The sequence below is a fragment of the Mus pahari genome, chromosome 1 (genome assembly GCF_900095145.1).
Source record: "Mus pahari chromosome 1, PAHARI_EIJ_v1.1, whole genome shotgun sequence".
Taxonomy (NCBI): Eukaryota; Metazoa; Chordata; class Mammalia; order Rodentia; family Muridae; genus Mus; species Mus pahari.
Window position 1 is genome coordinate 129,474,269 of NC_034590.1, and position 21,954 is coordinate 129,496,222.

Below are 21,954 nucleotides of genomic sequence, written 5' to 3' on the forward strand. Positions count from 1 at the left end.
AGAGAGAGAGAGAGAGAGAGAGAGAGAGAGAGAGAGAGAGAGAGAGAGAGATTGATCCATACTGGGCATTAGGCAGCATGCCCAACAGGTTCACAGCTGGCCTTGGGCATAATAAGCATTACAACTTACTGAGAAGAAAAGTCTCTCTGGGACAGGTATAGCACTGGTCCTCAGAAGGTCCTGAGCAGCGGGAGCACTTCCTGTGACACGGCTGGCACCTGTGGGAGCCCTCATCCCAGTACTCGACGGCTGCACACTCCTTGGGTGGCGTGCAGACATCATGCACTACTGTGAAGCCTTCCCGACAGGCCAGGCAGGTCCAAGCTGACGAGCAGATCAGGCAGGACTTGGGGCAATCTGCAGGCACAGCAGGCAAACAAGTAGGGGTGAGAGATGGGCATGGCTGGGACACCCCACTAAGAAATGAACTTCTTTCTCCTGGAGGCTTCTATGGCTGTGCCAAGGGAATGGGGTCATGGTCATGCCACACTATGAGAAAGATTGCACATTAGTATGTGGCTCTCTACCATCAAAGTTCCTGTTGTCATGGTCTTTCCATAATCTATCAAAATACCTCTATCCAATCACTAGGGAAGTAATTGTTGGAGTGCATTATAATTGCCCAGTGGTAAAGGGCATCTTTGGTGTTCACTGCAGATGCACAGTGCCAGTGTGTGAGGGTCTGCATACAACAGGGGCTTGCTTGGCAGATATGTTAGACAATCAGTTGCAGAACAGTTCACTCTTAGAGTCAGTAATCATTATCCCCTTTACTTGGAATCCTTTTCTTGAGGACATGTGACAGTTTCTTCCTATATTGATTGCTCCCTCTCTTTGGTGGTATTTTATAAAACATCTTAAGCCGGGCGTGGTGGCGCACGCTTTTAATCCCAGCACTTGGGAGGCAGAGGCAGGCAGATTTCTGAGTTCGAGGCCAGCCTGGTCAACAAAGTGAGTTCCAGGACAGCCAGGGCTACATGGAGAAACCCTGTCTCGAAAAACAAAAACAAAACAACAAAAAAAAAACATCTCTTAAATGTCAACTGCTCCTTGCTCCTTTTCACACCCTGACTTTGCTCTCCTACTTGTTTCTCTTGGCTCACTGTCCTCAGCATCTTCCTTTCCAAATAGAATGTGAGCTCTGTGAGAGCAGAAGTCTGTGTGTGCCACTCTCCAGGCTTAGAGCAGCACACAGCATGCAGAAGATGCTCTCAGCATTACTGGATGGATGGGCTTTACTCTCTGCATCAGAGAATTAGGACCAAAGATGCTAAGCCACTCCGCTAGAAGATGATAGAATCAGTCATGGATTGTGGCACACATTTGTAACCCTAGCCCTTGGGAGTCTAAGGCAAGAGGAGGGCTAGCTTAAGGCCACCCTATGTGGCATAGGAAGGTTCCATCTGGAGGTTGTGGGAGACAGACCAGGATGGGAATCTAGACCCTTAACAAGTGCTCTTGCCAGTTCAGACCCAGGGGTTCATGGAAGATGGCAATCCATCCCAGGGCTTTAAAAAATCCTGTCTCCTGGAATGTCTTCCTCTTTTATTTCAGAAATCATCTCATAATTTACAATTTATTTTTCTGTATCCTGGCAAATAAAAAGAGATGAAGAAAGATTAATGCCCAGTTGAAAATAAGGGTGCTGAGGAAACTGCAGATCCTGTCTCCTTTCTTGTTTTCTTGTTTCATTCAGTGCTAAGAGTAGAGTACAGGACCTGGGTAAGGCTAGGCAAGGTCTTTACTACCTGCTGCTCTCCAGTTCCAACAGTCCCCTTTGAAAACATGTAGTCACAGAACTGACAAATGGAAGATGAATGGGGACTTGGGCTAGGAAGAGCTGAAGAGAAGGAGGGCGGTCATGAAGAGAGGAGAGAGGGAAGGGAGATGACAGGCATGGAGGAAGTTCTCCATGGAACCTTTTACTAAGTATATGAACTCATTGGTGGACTAAACCCCCAAGGACAGGCTTTAAAAGCTCACCTTCTCTTGGAAACCTTTACATGGAGAATCCTTTTCGATGGAGCATGTGCCATTAGTAGGGTCATGTCATCTGTAACTAGCCAGATTCACATGCTCAAAGCTTATGAACGATGTATTTTAAAAATGAACTCTCATTCAAAATCTCTTTCCTTGAGCAGGGAAGTTAAGAGTGTTCTGAGAGCTGTGGCTGGGCACTATGGCAGTCTTAGAGCATGCTTTGTGCGGACAGGCTCCCCAGCCTTCTTTGCTCAGTCATGCAGCCCAGAAACTCTTACCTCTGCATTCATCATTCTCTTCTTCTTTGTAGGTTCCTTCAGGGCACTCATCCAAGCACAATCCATTGTGGAGAGCCTTAGAAGTGTCAGCACATGCCTTACAGTCATCCTCCTTGGGACCATTGCACTCCAGACAGTTTTTATGGCAGGGGACACACTGGCGCATGTCAGGGTAGAAGCTCTTGGGACAGGAATGATGGCACATGTCATTGTATAGAAAGAAGTCAGGCATGCACTCTGAGGAAAGGAGGAAGCAGCAGGTTATCCTCAGAGATTGGTCAGAAGAAGTCATCACTCTTGTGGTGGGCTAGCCCATTTCTCAGCTCTCGGAACCTCTTAGCCTAGTCTGACATTTGCCCCTCCCCATCTAACCAGGGTGTATCCCAATATCTCACAATCTGTACTTTGGGACAGGAGGCCACACATGGTGGCCTGAGTATATGATCTTGGATTTGTACTGAAGTGGCCTGTACCTTTTAGGTGCACAAAGTTTCAGCGTCATAAAAATCAACTCCTAATGACCAAACTCCACCAAAGACCTCAGTGTGAAACCACAAACACTGGAACTTATAGAAGAAAACAGGCACTGCCTTACAGGTTCAGGAAAGGACTTTCAGAATAGGACTTCATTTGCCTAGGAATAAAGGCCGACAACTGTCAAGTAGGCCTTCATAAAACTAAAATGCTCTGGTGTATTAAAGGAAGCCATAAGTTGAGTGAGGATGAAGCCCACAGAGGAGAGAATCTTTGACAGCTGTACATTTGACAGAGGATTAATATCCAGAATATACCAAGGCCTCAAAAAAAAATCAAGAAAACAGATGATCCATTAAAAAAAATGGACCATAGCTCTGAACAGAGAATTCTCAAAAGAAGAAGTGAAAATGTCTAAGAAGCACTTTTAAAATATTCAGCATCTTTAGTCACCAGGGAGATGCAAATTAAGATTACTTTGAAATTTTATCTAAGATCAAGAAAACAATCGACAACAAAGTCTGGTGAAGAAATGGGGAAAGGAGAAGTCCACTAACGGTTTGTAGGATTGAAAGCTATTACAGTCTCTATGGAAATCAGGATGTAGAATTCTTAAAAAGCTAAAGTAGACCTACCATATCATTCAGCTAGACCACTCCTTGGCATATGACCAATGGACTCTATCTTAGACCCTTGCTCAGCTATGTTCATTGCTGCTTTACTCACAATACCTAGGAAATGGAAACAGCCTAAATGTTCATCAGTCGGTGAACAAATACTGAAAATGTGATACAGTCACACAGTGGAATACTATTGAGATGCAGAGAAAAATGAAATCATGAAATTCGCAGGCTAATGGTTAGGACTAGAAACTATCATACTGGGCAAGCTAACCCAGGCCCAGAAAGATATGCTGTATATTCTTTAATGTTTGTGGATTCTTTTTCTGAATCTTTAGACTTCAGTATTTGACCCAAAGAATCTGCAGAGACTGGGAAAGGTGGAAAGGGTCATGGTGGGAGAGGGCAGAAGGAGCTCTAGAAAAGAAGGAGCTCTAGAAAAGGGGCTGGAAGGACACAGGTAATAGGAGTGAGAAAATGAGGTGGGAGCCTGAACGTGTGGGAGAGAGAGAGACAGAGAGACAGAGGGACAGAGAGACAGAGAGACAGAGAAAGACAGACCCAGAAAGAGACCCAGAGAGAGACAGAAGGGGGGAGGAAAGTAAAATACTACCAAGGGTGTTTGAAAAAACTATAGGGAAACATTCACACACACACACACACACACACACACACACACACACACACACACACACACACTGCACATGGGAAATTTCACAAGGCCCCATCCATGCATGAATAACTACATACAATGGCTGCAGAGATAGATAGATAGATAGATAGATAGATAGATAGATAGATAGATAGAGATACAGAGATACAGAGAAAGACAGAGACAAAGAGACACAGAGAGAAAGACAGGAAGAAAGAGAAAGAGACAGAGAGGGACAGAAAGGCAGAGACAAAGACAGATTGGGAATCTGTTCTTTCTAGTGATGGTCCCTGATAAATTTTCTGATCCTGGTAGAAAACCTATTACTGACATTGTCCTAAACCAATACAATTTCTAACTACATTATTGTTTGTTTGTTTGTTTGTTTGTCTTTTGAGACATGATCTCAGTATGTAGCTCTGGCTGTCCTGGAACTCACTATGCAGACCCAACTGGTATATCTACTACACAACCACTATATACTCAGGGAATATGAGAAAGAGGTGTGGAAAGATTATAAGAGCCAGAGGAGCCGGGCGTGGTGGTGCACGCCTTTAATCCCAGCAGAGGCAGAGGCAGACGGATTTCTGAGTTTGAGGCCAGCCTGTTCTACAAAGTGAGTTCCAGGACAGCCAGGACTACACAGAGAAACCCTGTCTCAAAAAAAAAATAGCCAGAGGACCAGGATATATGCTGCTAGAACATGTCTTCCAAATGTGACAGGGATGCTATACCCACAATATCTCATCAAAATGGTTGTGCGAAAAAGACCTACATACTGACAACAAAATCTAACATGCCAAAATGCACAAGGTAAATTTCATGAAGAACTACAGGTAATGTCTGGAGAAAGAGAGGGAGAGATAGATAGATAGATAGATAGATAGATAGATAGATAGATAGAGACAGAGAGAGAGAGAGAAGAGAGGCTATTTCCAAGTTGTCAGCCCTAGGCAAATGTACATAAGAGCAACAGTAAATGGGCTCAGTAGAATATAGTTAATATATGCATATATACACATTATAGAATATATTGTGTATATATTTAGCATTATTATATATAGTATATATAATCTATGATAATTATAGAAGAAGTCAGAACTTGTGAGTAGAAGCAAACACTGGAGTAGTTGGAGGGGGCAGAGGAAGGCAAAGAAGTGTAAGTCTACACTATTCACTGTATGAAATTCTCAAAGAAAAATAAATTGGAAAATATAAACAGATTCTTGAAACTATGACAAATAACCCAAAATGTGATTTCATATAGAAGGAGGCTTGGGGATTGTAAGATTTGTTAGTTTTTCATTCTTTGACAGGATAGATCTGTGAACAGATGTTTAATCATCATGAAGAATACATTACTAGTCACTTTGTGTTCCCTCTCATATTAGGGGTGGGTTCAGAAAACCCTATAGATCACATGAAGTGAATCCTTTGCATAGGTCTGAGTCTCCTTTTCTTTGGAACTTGTTCCAAAGAAAAAGACCTGTTCAAGCCATAGCATTATTCCTCAGGTTGAAGTTGCCTAAACTTTATGCTTTTCAACTTATTCTACATGTATGTAGTTGTGTGTATGTGTGTGTGTGTGTGTGTGTGTGTGTGTGTGTGTGACATGTCTGCTGTGGAGAAAGCAGGGAGGTCAGAGGACAATTTGCAGGAGTTGTTTTATCTCTTTTCACCACATGGGATCAAAGGTGGTAGGTGCCTTCACTCACTGCGCCATCTACATTTTTCTCTCATATCTTAGAACTGATTTTCCAGTCAGTTCTGTGACTTGTGTTTTTATATTTGAGACAGATCGGTCTCTACTGTAAGACCTTGAATTCAGAGTGGAGTTTTGAGGTTCTTATCTGTAACCCGAGTGCCCTGGGTAATGCTATATATGCACTGAAGAACAAAAGCAACAGTCATGCTGAGGATTCTTCCAGACCAATCCAGCTGATTAGGACTTCACTATTATGGAATGGTGGAATGGTGTGGATCCAGAAGTCAATTATTGTAGACTTTCTTTAGCTCTTTAGCAGCCCATTGACTACCTCTGTGTTGAACCCTGTGACTGTCAGGTAAATTCTTTTGTAATGTGGAAACTTCACAGACCAACTTCTACAAACCTCAAAGCTCTAATTATGATCAGGTAGTACGTGGGGCCTAGAGCAGAGAGCTCCTAACTTTGGTGAAACCCTGCTGCCTGCTATTGCCACCAGTGCTTTAGAAAGAGCCTCGATTTATGACTTGCTCTAACTAGGAAAATGTCATGAACTTGTCACATTGAACCATGGAACGTAAGGTGACCTGAATCTGTGTTCCTAGGCCATGGCCATTCATGTCTGTCTCCAGAATAGACATCTCGTATGCCCTTGTTTATCTTAGCTTATAGAGTTCGCAAAGGAAGCAGTCTATCTCACCCCCAACTTCCTCAGCCATAGTCCAGCAGATGATGAATTTCACTGAAGGTGGAGACTGATTGTTTTTTGGTTCTCAGATCGTGGCCCCAGCCAGTGGCTCCACAGGGCCAGGATCCCCTTGGGATTGTGAGAATGTTTATGGATTGTTTTCTAAGAATGATGGCTGGTCAGTCCACCAAGGGCCAATATACTACCAATCGCTTTCACCCTGGACAAACTTTATGCAAAGGAATTCAAATCGTTTTATTTTCTCTACCTAGTAAAGCTTTCTTTTATAAAGACCTGCCTCATGCCTCTCCCCACATTCTCCAAACTTGATGGTTCAGGGAGGCCAAGCACTTGCCCACTTCCTTTATTTTCTTTCCACAAATTGTTTTAAAATTAGCCAACTGTGAAAGACTGTGAGGTTGGACCCCAGTCAATAGGGGAAAGACACAGTACTCCTGCATTAGGATAGACACCTATCAGATTTGCTGGTCGGTGTGCTTGCTAGACCAGTTTTGGTCACAGCACACCCCTTTTGTGAAAAAGAAAGCCTTGGCGGTTTCCTTTCACTTTGTCCACATGTTCCCTTGTGTGGAGAGAATGTTTTATTCCATCAGGATGCTTCCAGGTACCTTTGCAAATTTTCTCATGGATGCAGTCCTGGCACCTCTCTGGACAGTGCTTGCAGACTCCTTCCACGGCCACGTGCTTTTCAGGGCAAGTTTTCCTGCACACCCCATGGTCTAGGACGAAGTCTCCTTCACAAGAGTGACAGCTGGTGGCATTTCCTTCGCATGTTTTGCAAGGGGAGCTACAGTGTTCGCAAGCACCATCTTTTGCATAAAAGCCCCTGTGGAAAGAAGGGGGATTGCAATGATGTCAATGAGAGATGGGTTTGAGACCAAAAAAGACATGGTTGCTCCTCTTGTTAATCAAAATGGACCTACAAGACTCACTGAGGAAAGGTTGTGAAAAAAATGTCTAGAAAAACAGAACGAAAGGGGTGGGTATCTTCTAGGGAACTGGGTTTGTTTAAAGGCATTTAATTTGTTTAAAACTTTGTCCTGATTCATCCCCAAATTGTCGTCGTCTTTTCTCTCTGTTAGATTTTTACTTTACAATAAAAATATTTCAACACACACTCACACACACACACACACACACACACACACACACAGATATTTCAAAACAGGTCTGACTCTGGAAAGAACTTTTGGCATCTACTATTTAAGGGGTCTAGTACTATGTTTTTTCTTTCTATGTTTTATTTGTGTGTGTGTGTGTATAGTATATGTGTATGCACGTGTACTGATTTGAATATGCTTGATCCATAGAGAGTGGCGCTATGGGGAGGAGTGACCCCTGTTGGAGGAAGTGTGTCACTGTAGGGGTGGGCTTTAGAGGTTTCCTCCTATGCTCAGGCTCCACCCAGTGCAGAAGAGAGCTTCCTCCTGGCTGCCTGCTAGCTGGAATGAGTCTCCTTCTGGCTGCCTTTGGGTCAAGATATAGAACACTTTGTCCCTCCACCACTATGCCTGCCTGGATGCCGCTATGCTTCCTGCTTTGATGATAATGGACCGAACCTCTGATACTATAAGCCAGCCCCAGCTAAATGTTTACCTTTATACGAGTTGCCTTGGTCATGGTGTCTTCACAGAAATGAAACCCTAACTAAGACAAAGCCTATGTGTGCATACTTGTGCATGGATGTGTGGAAGCCAATAATTGACACTGGGGGCCTTCCTCTATCACTTTCACCATGCCGTTGAGACAGGTTTTTTCTTTCTTCCTTCCTTTCTTCCTTCCTTTCTTCCTTCCTTTCTTTCTTTCTTTCTTTCTTTCTTTCTTTCTTTCTTTCTTTCTTTCTTTCTCTCTCTCTTTTCTTTCTTTCTTTCTTTCTTTCTTTCNTCTTTCTTTCTCTCTCTCTTTTCTTTCTTTCTTTCTTTCTTTCTTTCTTTCTTTCTTTCTTTCTTTCTTTCTTTCTTTCTTTCTTTCTTCCCTCCCTTCCTCCCTCCCTCCCTCCCTTCCTTCCTTTCTTTCCTTCTAAGATTTATTTATTTTAGTTATATGAGTACATACAAGAAGAGGGCATGGGATCCCATTACAGATGGTTGTGAGTCACCATGTGGTTTCTGGGAATAATGTCACATAGTAACAAGTGAGTACAATACAATAAGATATTGTGAGAAGGGACCATATTCATGTACCTTATTTCATTATATTGCTATAATAGCTTTATTTTTATTAACATTTAACTGTGCTTAATTTATAAACTGAATTTCATCATGGGTGTGAAAGTATAGAGCATTTACACATAGGGTTTGGTACTATGCAGTCTTAGGAATCACTAAGAGACCTTCAGATGCCCCAAAAGATAAAGGCAGATGGCAGCTCTTTATCCTTATTCTAGAGACCAGTTTAGATGGTGGTATTGGAAGGAAATCTGGGAAAGGATAGAGGGAGGGAGGAAGGGGAAGAGGGAGCGAAGGAGGACAGTTATCCCTTAAGCTGCTCATCACTGACTGGGACGGTGATACCTGTAACTGAGACAGACAATACCAACTGAGGCTCTACGGGGCTGCAAGGGACGTCAGCCAAGGAAGGAACAAAGGCAAAATGGAAAGATGGGGCTTCTGGTGACCCCAGTGCCACCAAAGTTACCAATGTAGGGCTTCCTAACATTGTCATGTGGGAAAATTGTCATTTTTGCTATGTTTGTTACTTCTGGTCTGTTTTTCTCTTCCCTCACAGGTGAATCCTGTTGGTGAAGTCAACAGTCCCTCAGATCAGCTCCTTCCTCTCATAGAACTCTAACGGGATTTTAAATGAGAGGGCAATCAATAAATAAGTAGCTATTGTTACTATATATAACTCACAACTCTCCTGCTTGAAAGTTTAGAAGAGGCTCATCTCTCGACTCTGCACCAATTACTGGTACAAGGTGGGAAAAGAATAGCCAGGCACCACCAAACATGTTTTGGTCAATGAGGGGTCTCATGTGTCCATACCACATAGACTCTATGTGTAGGAGGTTGCAGTATCTAGATTTGCATAAGAACAGTGTGAAGATCATCCAGTGATGGATAACATCACCTAAAAATGTCCTTTTAAGAACACATCCCCACTGTGGTGCAACACGGGTCACGTGACTACTATCACAGAAGCAAAAATTCATGCGTAGATAAGTCATAGGGAAAAGTGGGCATCTGGCCTTATGTTAAGTTTTGGCTGCTGTGGCCCACGGTGATGTCATAGTCAATGAGTATCATTTATGCAGGTGCTGAGTATGCAGAGAGAGTTCTGTGGAAGGAAGGAGTTGCTCAGAGGAACTGTGGAGACTGGGTAGGAGTATGACGTCAGTGGGAGGTGGAGACTTACTCTGGGCAACTGTGGTAGCACCTGCCCTCGTGGAGGAGCAGAGTGTTGTCCGGCTTACTCAGGCACTGCTGGCAAAGGTCGGCGCCAGAGCAGGAGACACAGTCCTCGGAACACTTTTCACAGCTGCCACTGGTGACTGATGGCCAAGTGCCTTGGGGACAGGAAGGAACACAGGCCTGCAGCCACAGGTACATCCCTAGAAACCAGGGCACAAGGGCAGAGAACAGCTGTCATGGTTGATCCTGATAGCACACATATTATTGAGAGGACTCACACACATAGAGGCTTTGATTTTTTAAAAATCGTTTTTCAAAGTCTGAGTATTTGAAACACTAGATCATGCTATATATATATTAATCAGTTAAATCGTTAGGAAGGAAATTGGCCCTAGGGGCTTGGTCCTGCTTTTGCACAGTCTGACGGTTAGAGACCGATCACTCTAGGCTTCCCTTTGTCCTGCTGACCAGTCTTGCCATATATGCCGCAGGCACATGTGAGATGCTACACTGGTCCTCTTTCCTGCCTTTCCCCAACCGTCTGGAATGAATGAGACAGACATGCAAGCAATTTTTCCAGGTATGCTTCCCTTGAACAGAATGTTCCACTTCTAAGTGTGCTTAGTCACAAAGACGGCTATTGTTATCTTAAACAGCAAATGTGGGCTAGTGAGAGGGTTCAGCAGGTAGGGTGCTTGCTGCCATGCTGGATTAACTGAGCTGAAGTCCTGGGACCCACGCGGTGGAAGGAGAGAACCAACTCCGGGAAGTGTCCTCTCACCCTCCACGTGCATGCTGTGGAATGTGCACACCACACACACATACTCATAAACAAACAGATATATACATGTAATAAAGATTGAAACACCAATAAGGGACTGGGAGATCTCAGAATTGTTCTCACCATCCAAGGGTAAGGACACAAATGTGAGCCTTGGAACTCATAAAGAGCCGGGCATAGCAGGGAATGCTTACACTCCCAGGACTAAGGACTAGAGAAAGGAAGATCCCTGGGGCCAAATGGGTAAGTGCCAGGCCAATGAGAGGCCTGTCTAAAACCAAAACCAAAACCAAAAAAAAAAAAAAAAAAAAAAAAAAAAACAAAACACAAACCCAACAACAACAACAACAACAANTCATAAAGAGCCGGGCATAGCAGGGAATGCTTACACTCCCAGGACTAAGGACTAGAGAAAGGAAGATCCCTGGGGCCAAATGGGTAAGTGCCAGGACAATGAGAGTCCTCTCTAACACCAAAACCAAAACCATAAAAAAAAAAAAAAAAAAAAAAAAAACCAAAACACAAACCCAACAACAACAACAACAACAACAACAACAAAAAACCAACAACCAACAGCAAACCTCACCAACCAAATTGGAAGGCCGTCTTGAGGAACAACAGCCATGTTTGACCTCTGGCTCCTACATGCATGTCCACATGTATGTTCATGTACTGGCACACACCACACACATATCCTCCAAATAAATAAATGAAATAGAAATTTGCAAAAAGGGTGGTGGTGCAGGTGTGTGTGTGGTGTGAGTGACTTTAATCCCAGCACTTGGGAGACAGAGAGAGACGTGAAGATCTTTGAGAGTCTGAGGCCAGCTTGCTATACATAGTGAGTTCCAAGTCAGCCAGAGCTACATAGTGAGATGGTTACAGTCAGTCAGTCAATCAATCAATGTATGAATCAATCACGTAAACACTTGATCTCCACTCTAAAATTCTAAACCATCTTTCAGTGTTTGGGTGTAGCTGCTTGCATGCTTACAGTCCTGACCCATCTATCATGGAAAATGCTGCCTTGTGTCTGATCTCACTACAACAGACCTCGCTCAGGGCTTTATTCAAAGTCTCAGTTGCCTGGGGTCAGCCCAGGTTCACAATAATAAGTGAAAGCTGCAGAAGTAAATGTTCTGAAGTTATAAAATTTTTATTCCAGTATATTATCACATTTTTCTGTTTTATTATTAGCTGTTTTTATTCTCTTATTGTGTCTGATCTCTAAGCTCAAGTTGATCAAAGGAATGCATGTTATAGGACAAACAGCACATACGGACTTGGTCCTGTTGGTATCTCGGATATTCATAGAAAGTACTGGAACACATTGCAGGAGAATAAGTGGCCGATTCTATTCATAACGCTGTGCACTCACATGGCTCTTCTAATAATAATTGTTAAAGATGTGTTTTTGTTTTATTTTTAATTATGTGCATACATACGTCTGAGTGCATGTGCATGTGAGCACAGGTGCCCACAAAGACCATAGGTATCAGACCCCAGGAACCAGAGTTACAAGTAATTGTGAGCCTCCCAACTGTGGATGCTAGGAAGTGAGCTCAGGTTCTCTGCAAGAGAAGTGCGTGTTCTTATCCACGGTGTTAGACCATCTCTCCAGCCCCTAGTGATAATTTTATTATGCTAATGCACTACATAGACAATCTAGTGTTTCCATAAAGAACGTAAGTTTTAAGGAAATAAGCTACTGTTCCCCCTCCCCCCAGTACTAAGTGCAGAATTGACAAGGAAGGAGATCGTAGGCAATGTGTTCATCCCTATACTTATCCTCAGCCTTAACCTCATTTGTCTAAGACAGAAGAATAAGAGATTCAAACTGTGACGTACCCACAGATTCCAGCACATTCTATGGACAAGACAACCCACAGCTTCATTGTGTGTTTCTTTGCACCAGGAAGCTCAGTTTTACTCCTGGTCACCGTTTGGTTTCCCGTGTGTTCCCAGAAGCCCCAGTGACGGGACTAGATCAATATCATGCATCTGAACACAAACCACCACTGCCATGCAGGAACAGTGATGGTGCCCGGGTTCAGCTGCCACCGCTGTCTCCCCTTCCACACTGACCTGTCGGACATGAAGCGCAGAGAGATCCATTGCAGGTTTTACAAGAAGAGTGACAAGGTTGATACTGGTTCGTCGTATCTGTATAGGCAAGAAACACATTAGACTTGGCCTTGTCACATAGCCTTACAGTGTTGGAGAAGTAGCTCCGCTCCGCTCGCAGTAACTCAGCTACTACCCACTGCTAGGATGTAGAATCTATTCATTCTTTTTCTTACTCATTCCTTGGAAAATGATTATCAGGGATTCTCTTGAAACTTCACCAGAGAATTGTAACATTACGGTGTGTGTGTGGGGGGGGGGGGGGGGATATTTGAGATAACAAATCATTCTGCTTTCATGTGTTCATACCGTGAATGTCTGTCTGCCTGTCCATGTGTTTGTGTATTTGCACTCTCCCTCCAAGAGCATCTGAAGGCAGACATTTCCAGGAAGCTACCTCAGAAAGCTCCTGGGACAGGTTTTCATACACACGGGGCAGCCTTCACCCACCCCAGCTCAGTCCACTCGGAGACCTTCCCAGTGCATCTCCCACAGGGGAATTAGCTCCAGGTGATCATAGTGGCTCTGATTCCTTCCTCTTTGCCTTATGCCTCCTTTTCTTGACCCTCTTCTCCTCCTGGGAGTCGGGTGTAGATGGCTCGCTACGTACACCTGCCATTGGATCCCAGCTGTGCTGCTTATGGGTGGAGTAACCATGGATACGGTAATTAAACTCTCCGAGTCCTACTTTCTGTGTCTGTAAAAGGAGAGAAAATGGTTTCTCCCTTGTGGAAGCATGAAGCGCAGTGAGACAGTGTGTGTCCTGCTTGATGCCGACGGCATGTCTGAAGTGCTTACTCAGCGAGACACCGTAGGAAGTGTTTAACACAGTCGCTCAGTTAAGACAGTGTGCGTGCTAAGTGCTTAGCATGGTGGGTGACTCAGTAACAGAGCCCCACCCACTCCCCTTGCTCCCTTTCTTTTTCCTCAATTGTTATTCCACCCAATCTCTGAGCCCCCCCCCCCCACTGGGAAGGGCACCGGGAGGCCTGTCTTGGTTCTATGACAGCATTTATTATTATAAAGCTGCTGCCTTGCAGGGGAAGAGACTAAGGTGGAGTACAGATTGGTAGGAGATAGGACTGATGTAAAAACACACGTGCCGTATGCACACGGAATGCACACGGAATGCACACATATACATCCATAATGCATGTGTGTCTAAACGACTGACCAAGCTGCCACGCCGATTGGCAAGACTTTTGTAGTTTGGAGTGATAAGTTTGCCCTGGCTTTACAGTATATAGTGAGAGCTGATGATGGACTGATATTCTCTTCCCCGAGTAGGAGGAGACACTGGGAACACCTAAGTAGCCTGTATAGAGTCCAGTGACAACAGTTGTCACAAAAGTCTACAGGCTTCCTAGAATGGCAGTTCTGCCCCCTGGAGACAGATCTGGGCCTTAAGAAAAGGCATCAGGAGGGTAGAAGCATGCTGGGATGCTCAAAGAAGGGTAGTCACCATCCCTGAGCCCTGCAACGCTAAGTTGAGTCTGGCCACAGGCTGACTTTCACATTTTATACTAAGATATATTACTCACAAAGAAATTGGTTTTATTTTTTCAATATTTGTCAAATTCACTTGATATCCACAGATACAAGTTTTTAATTATATATATATTTAACAATCTGGTTTACTGCATAAAGTAGGTCTAGAGTGCTTCAGTATCCCCTTGTGTCCAGCAGAGGGAGCTCCGAACAAGCAGTTCACAGTAATTAAGCAGAGGCAGCAGTTTGTAACAGTCTCAGAGAGTAAATCTTGAACTTGTTCACAGTTCCTATTTTACCCGACTCCAGAAATTCTAGCCTTTCTAACGCTAATGAAAAAGAGAAAATAAAGAAATGGAAATAAATCTCTTCAACCAAGAATGGTACCTGTTAGAGGCAACTGTAGAAAGTCAGGGCCCTTCTTATTTTCTTAGCATATCGTCATATGATTATATATCTGCACCCTGAATCTATTCACATCACTATTTGATCTATTTGTATCACTTTGTATCATGGGGTTTGGTTTTATTTGTGTGTAACGGCTGTTTTGTTTTGTTTGTTTGGAACAGAGTCTTGCTATGTAGCCTAGCCTGACCTTGACTTTGTGTGTCTCTCATCCCTGTCTCCTATGTACATGGGCTGCACGCATGCTCCATAATGCTCGGCTTGCCTGAGTTTTAATAAAACTCATCTTTGGAGAGCAGGCTTTGCAGGGACTTTAGGATCTCCCCGTTCCTTTTGGTAACGCTAATATTTTACCCTACGCATACAATACCTTCCATCTCTCTTCAAATAGCCATTTAGTTTCCCAGTCTTTGCTACTTCAAACAACACCGCAGCAACCAGGAAGGCACATATTGATTCCTTGGTCTTTTAAAGATTTGCAGGGCTAGAGCGTGGGGATGGAGCCCAGTAGTCCATGGTTGCTAGGCCGTGCCCTATTGCTGAGCTCCAGCCGTAGCTACATACGGGCTCTTTCGAGGGCCTTTCCCAGGCATAGTACTCAGCGCCTTGGGAATGACCTTAGCTGTAGCAGAGACCTCTGCAGTCAGGTCTCACAGATTCCCCAGGTGTTCACTGATGGTTTATGGCCCTCCTGCCTCCTCTCTCACGGCTTCCGGATCCCCACCACCTTGGCCTTGTGGCTACCGGGGATGCTTTCTGCACAGTGAAGATGGCCGCAGGGTGATGACCGGCTCCTCCCTATTTCCCTGTTACCTCTTTTGATTTGAACTTTCCACTTTCGTCGATCCTGCAGCAGACTCCTCAGCAAAGATGGCTTTTCAGTGGGCTCGGCTTCTTTTTTTTTTTTTTAATTAAAAAAAATAAAGTGTTTTGTTTTAATGAGAGAAGGACCATGAAGAAGACAAGCTTCCCGTATGCCCCCACCTCCCAGAAATATCTGCTGTGTATTCTTTGCCACACAGATCCAGCCTGAGATGGCTTGTGGATTGGAATCATTCATACCCTCTTCGTGTAGGACATGGAGGCTTCATGTGCCATTCAGCACTATAGATATGGACGTTTCCTTTTGCCACTGCCTTGGAAAGCAGCTTTGTGAATGTCTTTGTATGAATCATATTTCATTTTGGGGGTTACTTTTATAGATTGCTTAGCCCCACGTATGCGTTGTGATTGCTGTTATAATGAAGCTGCGTAAACATCCTTGAGGGGGTGCACTTGTGGTCTGTCAGGACCAGCTGAGAGGCATCCTGGTTGGTTAGCTAACCCCTGCATTCTCTAACTATCTTTTTTAGATCACTACAGCTCTTCAGTGCCACCTCACGTCCCACAGATGGTTTTCTTGGGTGACTCAGCGAATACTGCTGTGTAAGGGAACTGGTGTTTCGGTTGGGTCAAAGGATCGGAAAACAGGACTCTTAATGTCCTTCCGGATGTAAATGGTCTCTCAGGTACGAGATGGCGTATGCGGTGGTCTCAAGCTCTCGTAACACACGAGGGAACTCAGGCTCAGAGAGGAGGAAGAACACGTTAGGGTTGCACTGCAGTGAGTAGCCAGGGCAGGATTTGAATGCAGGGCTTGCTGATCCTAGGCTTACTGCTCTTCCTCTGGTCATTTTATTGTCACCTATTTGCAGGGCTGGGACCCAAGTTTCTGAGCAATTAGTTTTAATTTTCAAGTCATCTGAGCGAGATCAAAGTCGTGTTTTGCTGGTGAGACAACACCGATTTGTAGTGTTGCCCATCTCTGTGGTGTAAACATTTCTGCCATAGCTAATTTTAGGCTGTCGATAGCCCGACAATGCACATACACAGTTCCTGGATGCTTAGCCATCAGCACAAGCCAGTACGAATGGTCCCTTTGTACCACTGAGCCAAAGGATTACTTATCTCTAAGCTCCTCTAGCTGTGTTTTCCTATTGGTGAAGTAATTAAAAATGCCACCATCCCGTCCTTCTGAGGCAAGTATACCCATAGCTGCATAGCTGGATAAATCCCTTCTAGGAATCAGGTACCTGTGGCTTTTCAAAGCCATCTGCTGTTACTATTATGCAACATTTATCTCTCCACAAAGAGGTTGACGTTCCTCCCACAAATTCACTGACTCCAGCATTTCCCAGAGCTTGGGAATTAAGATCATAAGAGCGGCTAGCGATGAGTTGTTAGGATGTGGTCAGAGATTAAAAAAACAAAACAAAACAAAAAAACCCAAAAAAACCCAAAAAAACTTCAGTTCATTCACCAAGCTGTGCTTTGTAGATTGGTCCTTCATTGCTATCTGTAATTAGAGCCTGCTATGGCCTGGTTCTAATCCATGAGGGATATGGGTGGACTGGGGGACTCTCAGGCATGTTTGCAGGAACTTTTCCAGACTACCAGAGGACAAAACAGAAGGACAAACTGCTTTGCAGTGACTGAGAAACTGCACTCCCGGGTCTGGTGAAGCCATGTCTCTGGAAGCTGGTAGCCTGTTGCTCCTGCATGTTTCAACACCACCACATGCAGGCCACCTGCTCAGTACTTCTGACATTAGGGACAATGTCCTAAGTCACCTTCACAACATTTAATGAGGGGGACAGAGGGCCTTCCTGTGACTGGTTTTTTTTTTTTTTTTTTTTGATGGCTAGAAAACATAGGAGAGTTGCCTGCCATCCTTGGGACCCAAGGGTGTTGGCTGCAGGATTTGTCTGGCAGGCCCTGGTAAGTGGTGTCCTTTCCGTCATTGGACTCTGCAGGGGGATTGGGACTCACTCTCTTAGTAGGTGACAAAGAAGGATGGCCTATGTCACTATCATCCTGACTAGCCACAGTGCTAAGGAAAGAATTGAGTGATTCCATCTCAAGGCAACTTCCCAGAGCACACGTAGACCCATGAGCTGTCCAAGGCCTTGGGATGCAAACATGACTGTGCTCTTTTGGAAGTAGTGTGGACGAAGGAGTAGGCTGAAGTTCAGGCCAGCTTAGTATCCTACCTATTTCTGAATCTTTTTTTTTTTTTTTTTTAAGTCCAGACTCCAGGCTGCAGAGCTGGCTGCTCCTACCCAGGCAGCTACATTCTCTTGCAAACACTCCATGATTGGTTCAGGTCTCCTCCGGATTGACCTAGAATGACTGAAATCTGTTCCCCATCATCTGAAAGGTGTGGCTAACGAGGGCTCGCTCTCTGGAACCCTCTGCTCTCCTATTACACTCCTGACCTTGTTTTTGGGGGGAAGAAGGCAGGAGAAAGATGAGGGCATCGGGCGCCAATCCTCCCCAGACTTAATGGAATGCATTTCCCATTTACTAGCACTCTCTGTGCTTCTGCTGGGGAAGGCACACTGTAGCTTTACCTTGCTTAGTGAGCCAACGCCCCCCCCCTCTTTGTTCATGCTTTGCCTGTCTTATTTCATAGATCATAGAAATGGAAAGTACAGTTATGCCATTGACTTTATTGCTTTAGTCCAGCCACGAGAAACATTCTCTTCTGCTCTCCTATTCCCTTACTAGTGTGAGGCCCCCGAATGGAATAAATCCTTCTTTTTCAAAAACATTGCATTGTGATTTCAGAGGAGTTGGCAGGGGTGGGGTGGGGTGGGGAGTGGGTGTGGTGCTCTGACAAAGGGGAACAATCAAAGTCTCATTTTTTTGCTTGCAAAATGCGTAGTCCAGTTGTAGAGACATGTAATCATTTGGGGAATCGAGTCGGCTCTGACTCTTGGCTCCCTGTGCCTGTTCATCATCTGGATGCCAGATAAAATACAGATGTTCAGAGAAAGAAACCCAGCACCAGACCGTTTCCCTCTTGGCTTGGACCACTTCTTAAAGCCCAGATGCCAGAGCAACTCGTTTTCAGCCTCCTTGGGCCGGCTATAATTCACAGAAGATATCCCAATCTGGATCGAGTCACTTTCTTAGCTCTGGGTCGGAAACAGCCTGGGGTGCTCTGGCTTTTGATTGCTGTCTTAGGAAAGTCAGATGTGCAGAAGTGTCATAGTGGACAGCAGCTGTGACACCCTTTCTCTGAAACCAGCAGGACACCTTCCTCCTTGTCTTGTGTGGCGTCCTACAGCTGCCACTGTCTCTGTACTGAGTGGACCCTTGCCCCGAAACATGAAAGCAAAGGACTTGGGTTTTTAAAATTCTCAGATATGGAAGATGTCATAGAAAGATTATAATTACCTTGGAGGAAGCCCACAGTGGGGCAGCAGAGGTGAAGAGGCCACGCCTAAAGATGCACAGAGGAGTGGATACCTGCAGCTCTCGTCAGAGTCCCAGCTCTCACATCTCTACTCCCCTGCTCACACTTCCTCTGAAGAGCTTTCCACTGTGCAACTGGGAGGGCAATGTTCTCCCCCCCCCCAACCCCCGTGCTGAGGATCAAATCCAGAGCCCCATGCACCTAGGTGAGCAAGGCCTGTACCATTGAGATATGTGCTACCACCCCAGCTAGGAAAAGCAGCTTTCAAGAGACCAGTGCCAGCTCTAGAGAGCTTGTCAGTTCCAATGTGCCAGGGTCACTGGAAAGGTGCCCCAGAGATGAAGGTTTGCTCTATTGTAGAGACACGCACAGGTGAGAAGCTGTTCTGCAGCCTGTGAGAAGAGGGGAGTCAGGCCACTTCCCATGTCACTCTTTAAACCAGTGTCACCTTCCCCTCTGCTGTGCCCTTTATGGGACATATGCCTACCTCAGCTTCCTACCTGGGAGTTTTACAAATTCCTGAGACTTAGGAGTCTTGGAACAAATGTGATTCTCCTTCAAAACATTCCTCAGAAACAGTGCCAAAGAGGGAGGAAGGCAGGGGACATCCTGGGCCTCCCTCTGGCAGGTACGTACCATTCCAGACCTTGCCTTCCACTTGGGGCCAGGTGTACCAGAGACACGTCCCATGCCACAGCTGCAACCCTTCTTGACAGCTGCTGCATTGGTTGTAGCCCGAGCCGGTACAAGTCTCACAGGCTCGGTGGCAGGGTTTGCATTCTCCCAACTCTTGGTCTCCATGGAAGCCAGGGCCACAATCCTGCATACAGCTGCCACCTTTGGAAGAACAGGGGAAAAGGTGTAAAGGAGGGTTTCTTGTTAGGGTTTTACTGCTGTGAACAGACACATGACTAAGGCAACTCTTATAAGGACAACGTTTAATTGGGGCTGGCTTACAGGTTCAGAGTTTCAGTCCATTATCATCAAGGTGGGAGCATGGTAGCCTCCAGGCTGGCATGGTGCAGGCAGAGCTGAGAGTTCTACATCTTCGTCCAAAGGCTACTAATGGAAGACTGATTTCCAAGCAGCTAGGATGAGGGTCTTAAAACCCATACCCATAGAGTCATGCCTACTCAAAAAAGACCACACCTACTAGAACAGGGCCACACCTTCTAATAGTGCCACTCCCTTGGGCCGAGCATTCACAAACCATCACAGAGGGACTCTGGCTAGGTGGACTTTTGGTGCTATGCAAAGCCAGATACTGAAGAACTTTTTAGGACTTTTTTTTTTTTTTTTTTATTGCATGTGTGTGAACCAAGATGGCTTTAGGTTATTTCAATTAATAAATGCAATACTTTTTTTCCTTTTTAACTTAAATATAAATTTGACAAGCATAAAGGGCAAAGAGCTTTGAATAAAGATTTTCAATACTTCTAAGCCTTAATAAATTACAAATAAAATGGCTCAATAAAGAAAACTATTGAGGCACACAATTTTAATCCCATCACTTCGGAGGCAGAGGCAGGAGGATTTCTGCAAATTTGAGGACAGTCTGGTCTACAGAGCAAGTTCCAGGATGTGCAAATTGCATTGAGAGATTCTGTCTCAGAAAGAGAGAGGAAGGGAATTATCGAGGGTCTGTAAAATGCTTGTCTTGCAAGCATGAGGACCTGAGTTTGGACCTCTAACACTTACATTTAAGTTGGGCACCGTTGGTGTTGGAGGGCCCCTTTACACAGTGATGGAGAGATGGGATAGGGAGACAGGGAGATCCCTAAAAGTTCAGTTAATCTAGCCTGCTCGAGAAAGTTCCAGGCCAATGAAAAGTTCCTGTCTCAAACAAAGTGCGGAAGCAACCTGAGGTTCTTCTTTGACCTCTACAAAGATGCTACACACATGTGTGCATGTACGAATACACATACACACACACACACACACATTGGGAGGGAGGGGCACATTGGGGTGAGCAGAGAGGGAGAAAATGGGAACCACTGACTCACTGAAAACTGTCTGTAGTAGTCTCCATTCTCAGCGCCCCCAGTTGGTAGACTCACAGTAAATTTCTTTCCCAATTATCTTTCCAATGAATTCAATGAGTTGACCAAAACCCAAGACAATGGCTCCTGTTCAGGTATACAGTGCACATGAACCTGCAACATGATTTTCTCTTCTCCAGGTTTTTGCTTCAATAAAAGGGCCATGGCTCTGAATAGCCCAGGTAACTTCAGCTCTGAAACATTAATTTTCAGGTCTCCTCCCATCTCAGAGCTCATGGTTTCTACTCGACGCTCTTGTTCCCACCAACTTGGAGATACTTGAGGCTAACTAGTGAACTGTGAACTGTGCTTCAATGCCAAGTGCAAGAGGAAGTAGGAAATGTTTCTTTTCAAACCACATTAAAACTCCTTTTTTGGACTATAGACACCAGTGTGCAAAGGCTCTGAAATCCATTCGAGACTGGTCCTTTTGCAGTGATGGCCTGCTGGACCCCCACAGCCTTTTCTTACCACTTTCCAGCTTACCGGAGAGAAAGAAGCCCTCCTCACACCAGTAGCACTCGTGTTGGTCGCAGCTGCCACAGTTAGTGTCACAGGCTCTGCATTCCCATTTCACACCGAAGGTCTTCTCAGGGCAGGCTTTATAGCAATGCTGCTCAAACCTAGGGGGAGAGGATGCCGTGCTTCCATGAGGAGGGCTGGCGTGCTAGAACTGCCACAATTTGCTCTCCTCATACTCGTTTATCTGTAGCACAGGTTGTCAAGGTCAGAAACCTGCCCTTGGTCTGTCCTGCCCAATCAAACCAAGGCATTGACTACCTCTTCTGTACCTCTGAGAACCCCTTTATGGGGAGGGGAGGGTCGGTGAGACTGATTCCTGTGTTGGTTGCTAAGTATCAGTTCCTTCACGTCTGTCTTCCCCACAGGGAAGGCATTACTGATTTTTAGTGTCTACACATGGGAAACAATGCTCAATATCAAGTTCCCATCATCCCCTGAAAGGTAGGACAGGGGTTTTTACCAAAGATTGTTGGAATAGATAGTGTGTACAGTTCTCTTAGAAAGTGAGAGACAGCCCAGTATTGGGTCTGTACAACTTACCAGAATGTCTGCAGCCAGATCATTAACAAGGAAGTGCCTTGACATCCTCA

General features: G+C 44.9%; 1 protein-coding gene across 2 annotated transcripts in view; it reads right to left on the reverse strand.

The window, feature by feature from the left end:
- Window positions 1–21,954, reverse strand: part of Pcsk5 (proprotein convertase subtilisin/kexin type 5) — a 405,046-nt gene that overhangs the window by 18,034 nt on the left and 365,058 nt on the right. Inside the window, exons 26-33 of one of the 2 annotated variants that reach the window (XM_029535426.1) lie at window positions 21,329–21,465; window positions 19,440–19,640; window positions 15,380–15,460; window positions 12,635–12,712; window positions 9,773–9,968; window positions 7,027–7,244; window positions 2,259–2,495; window positions 130–357 (exon numbers count right to left, since the gene is read on the reverse strand). In XM_029535426.1, the coding sequence (XP_029391286.1) occupies window positions 130–357; window positions 2,259–2,495; window positions 7,027–7,244; window positions 9,773–9,968; window positions 12,635–12,712; window positions 15,380–15,460; window positions 19,440–19,640; window positions 21,329–21,465 (1,376 nt within the window). The remainder of the gene's footprint in view (window positions 1–129; window positions 358–2,258; window positions 2,496–7,026; window positions 7,245–9,772; window positions 9,969–12,634; window positions 12,713–15,379; window positions 15,461–19,439; window positions 19,641–21,328; window positions 21,466–21,954) is intronic. The other variant, XM_029535430.1, reaches the window with a different exon arrangement.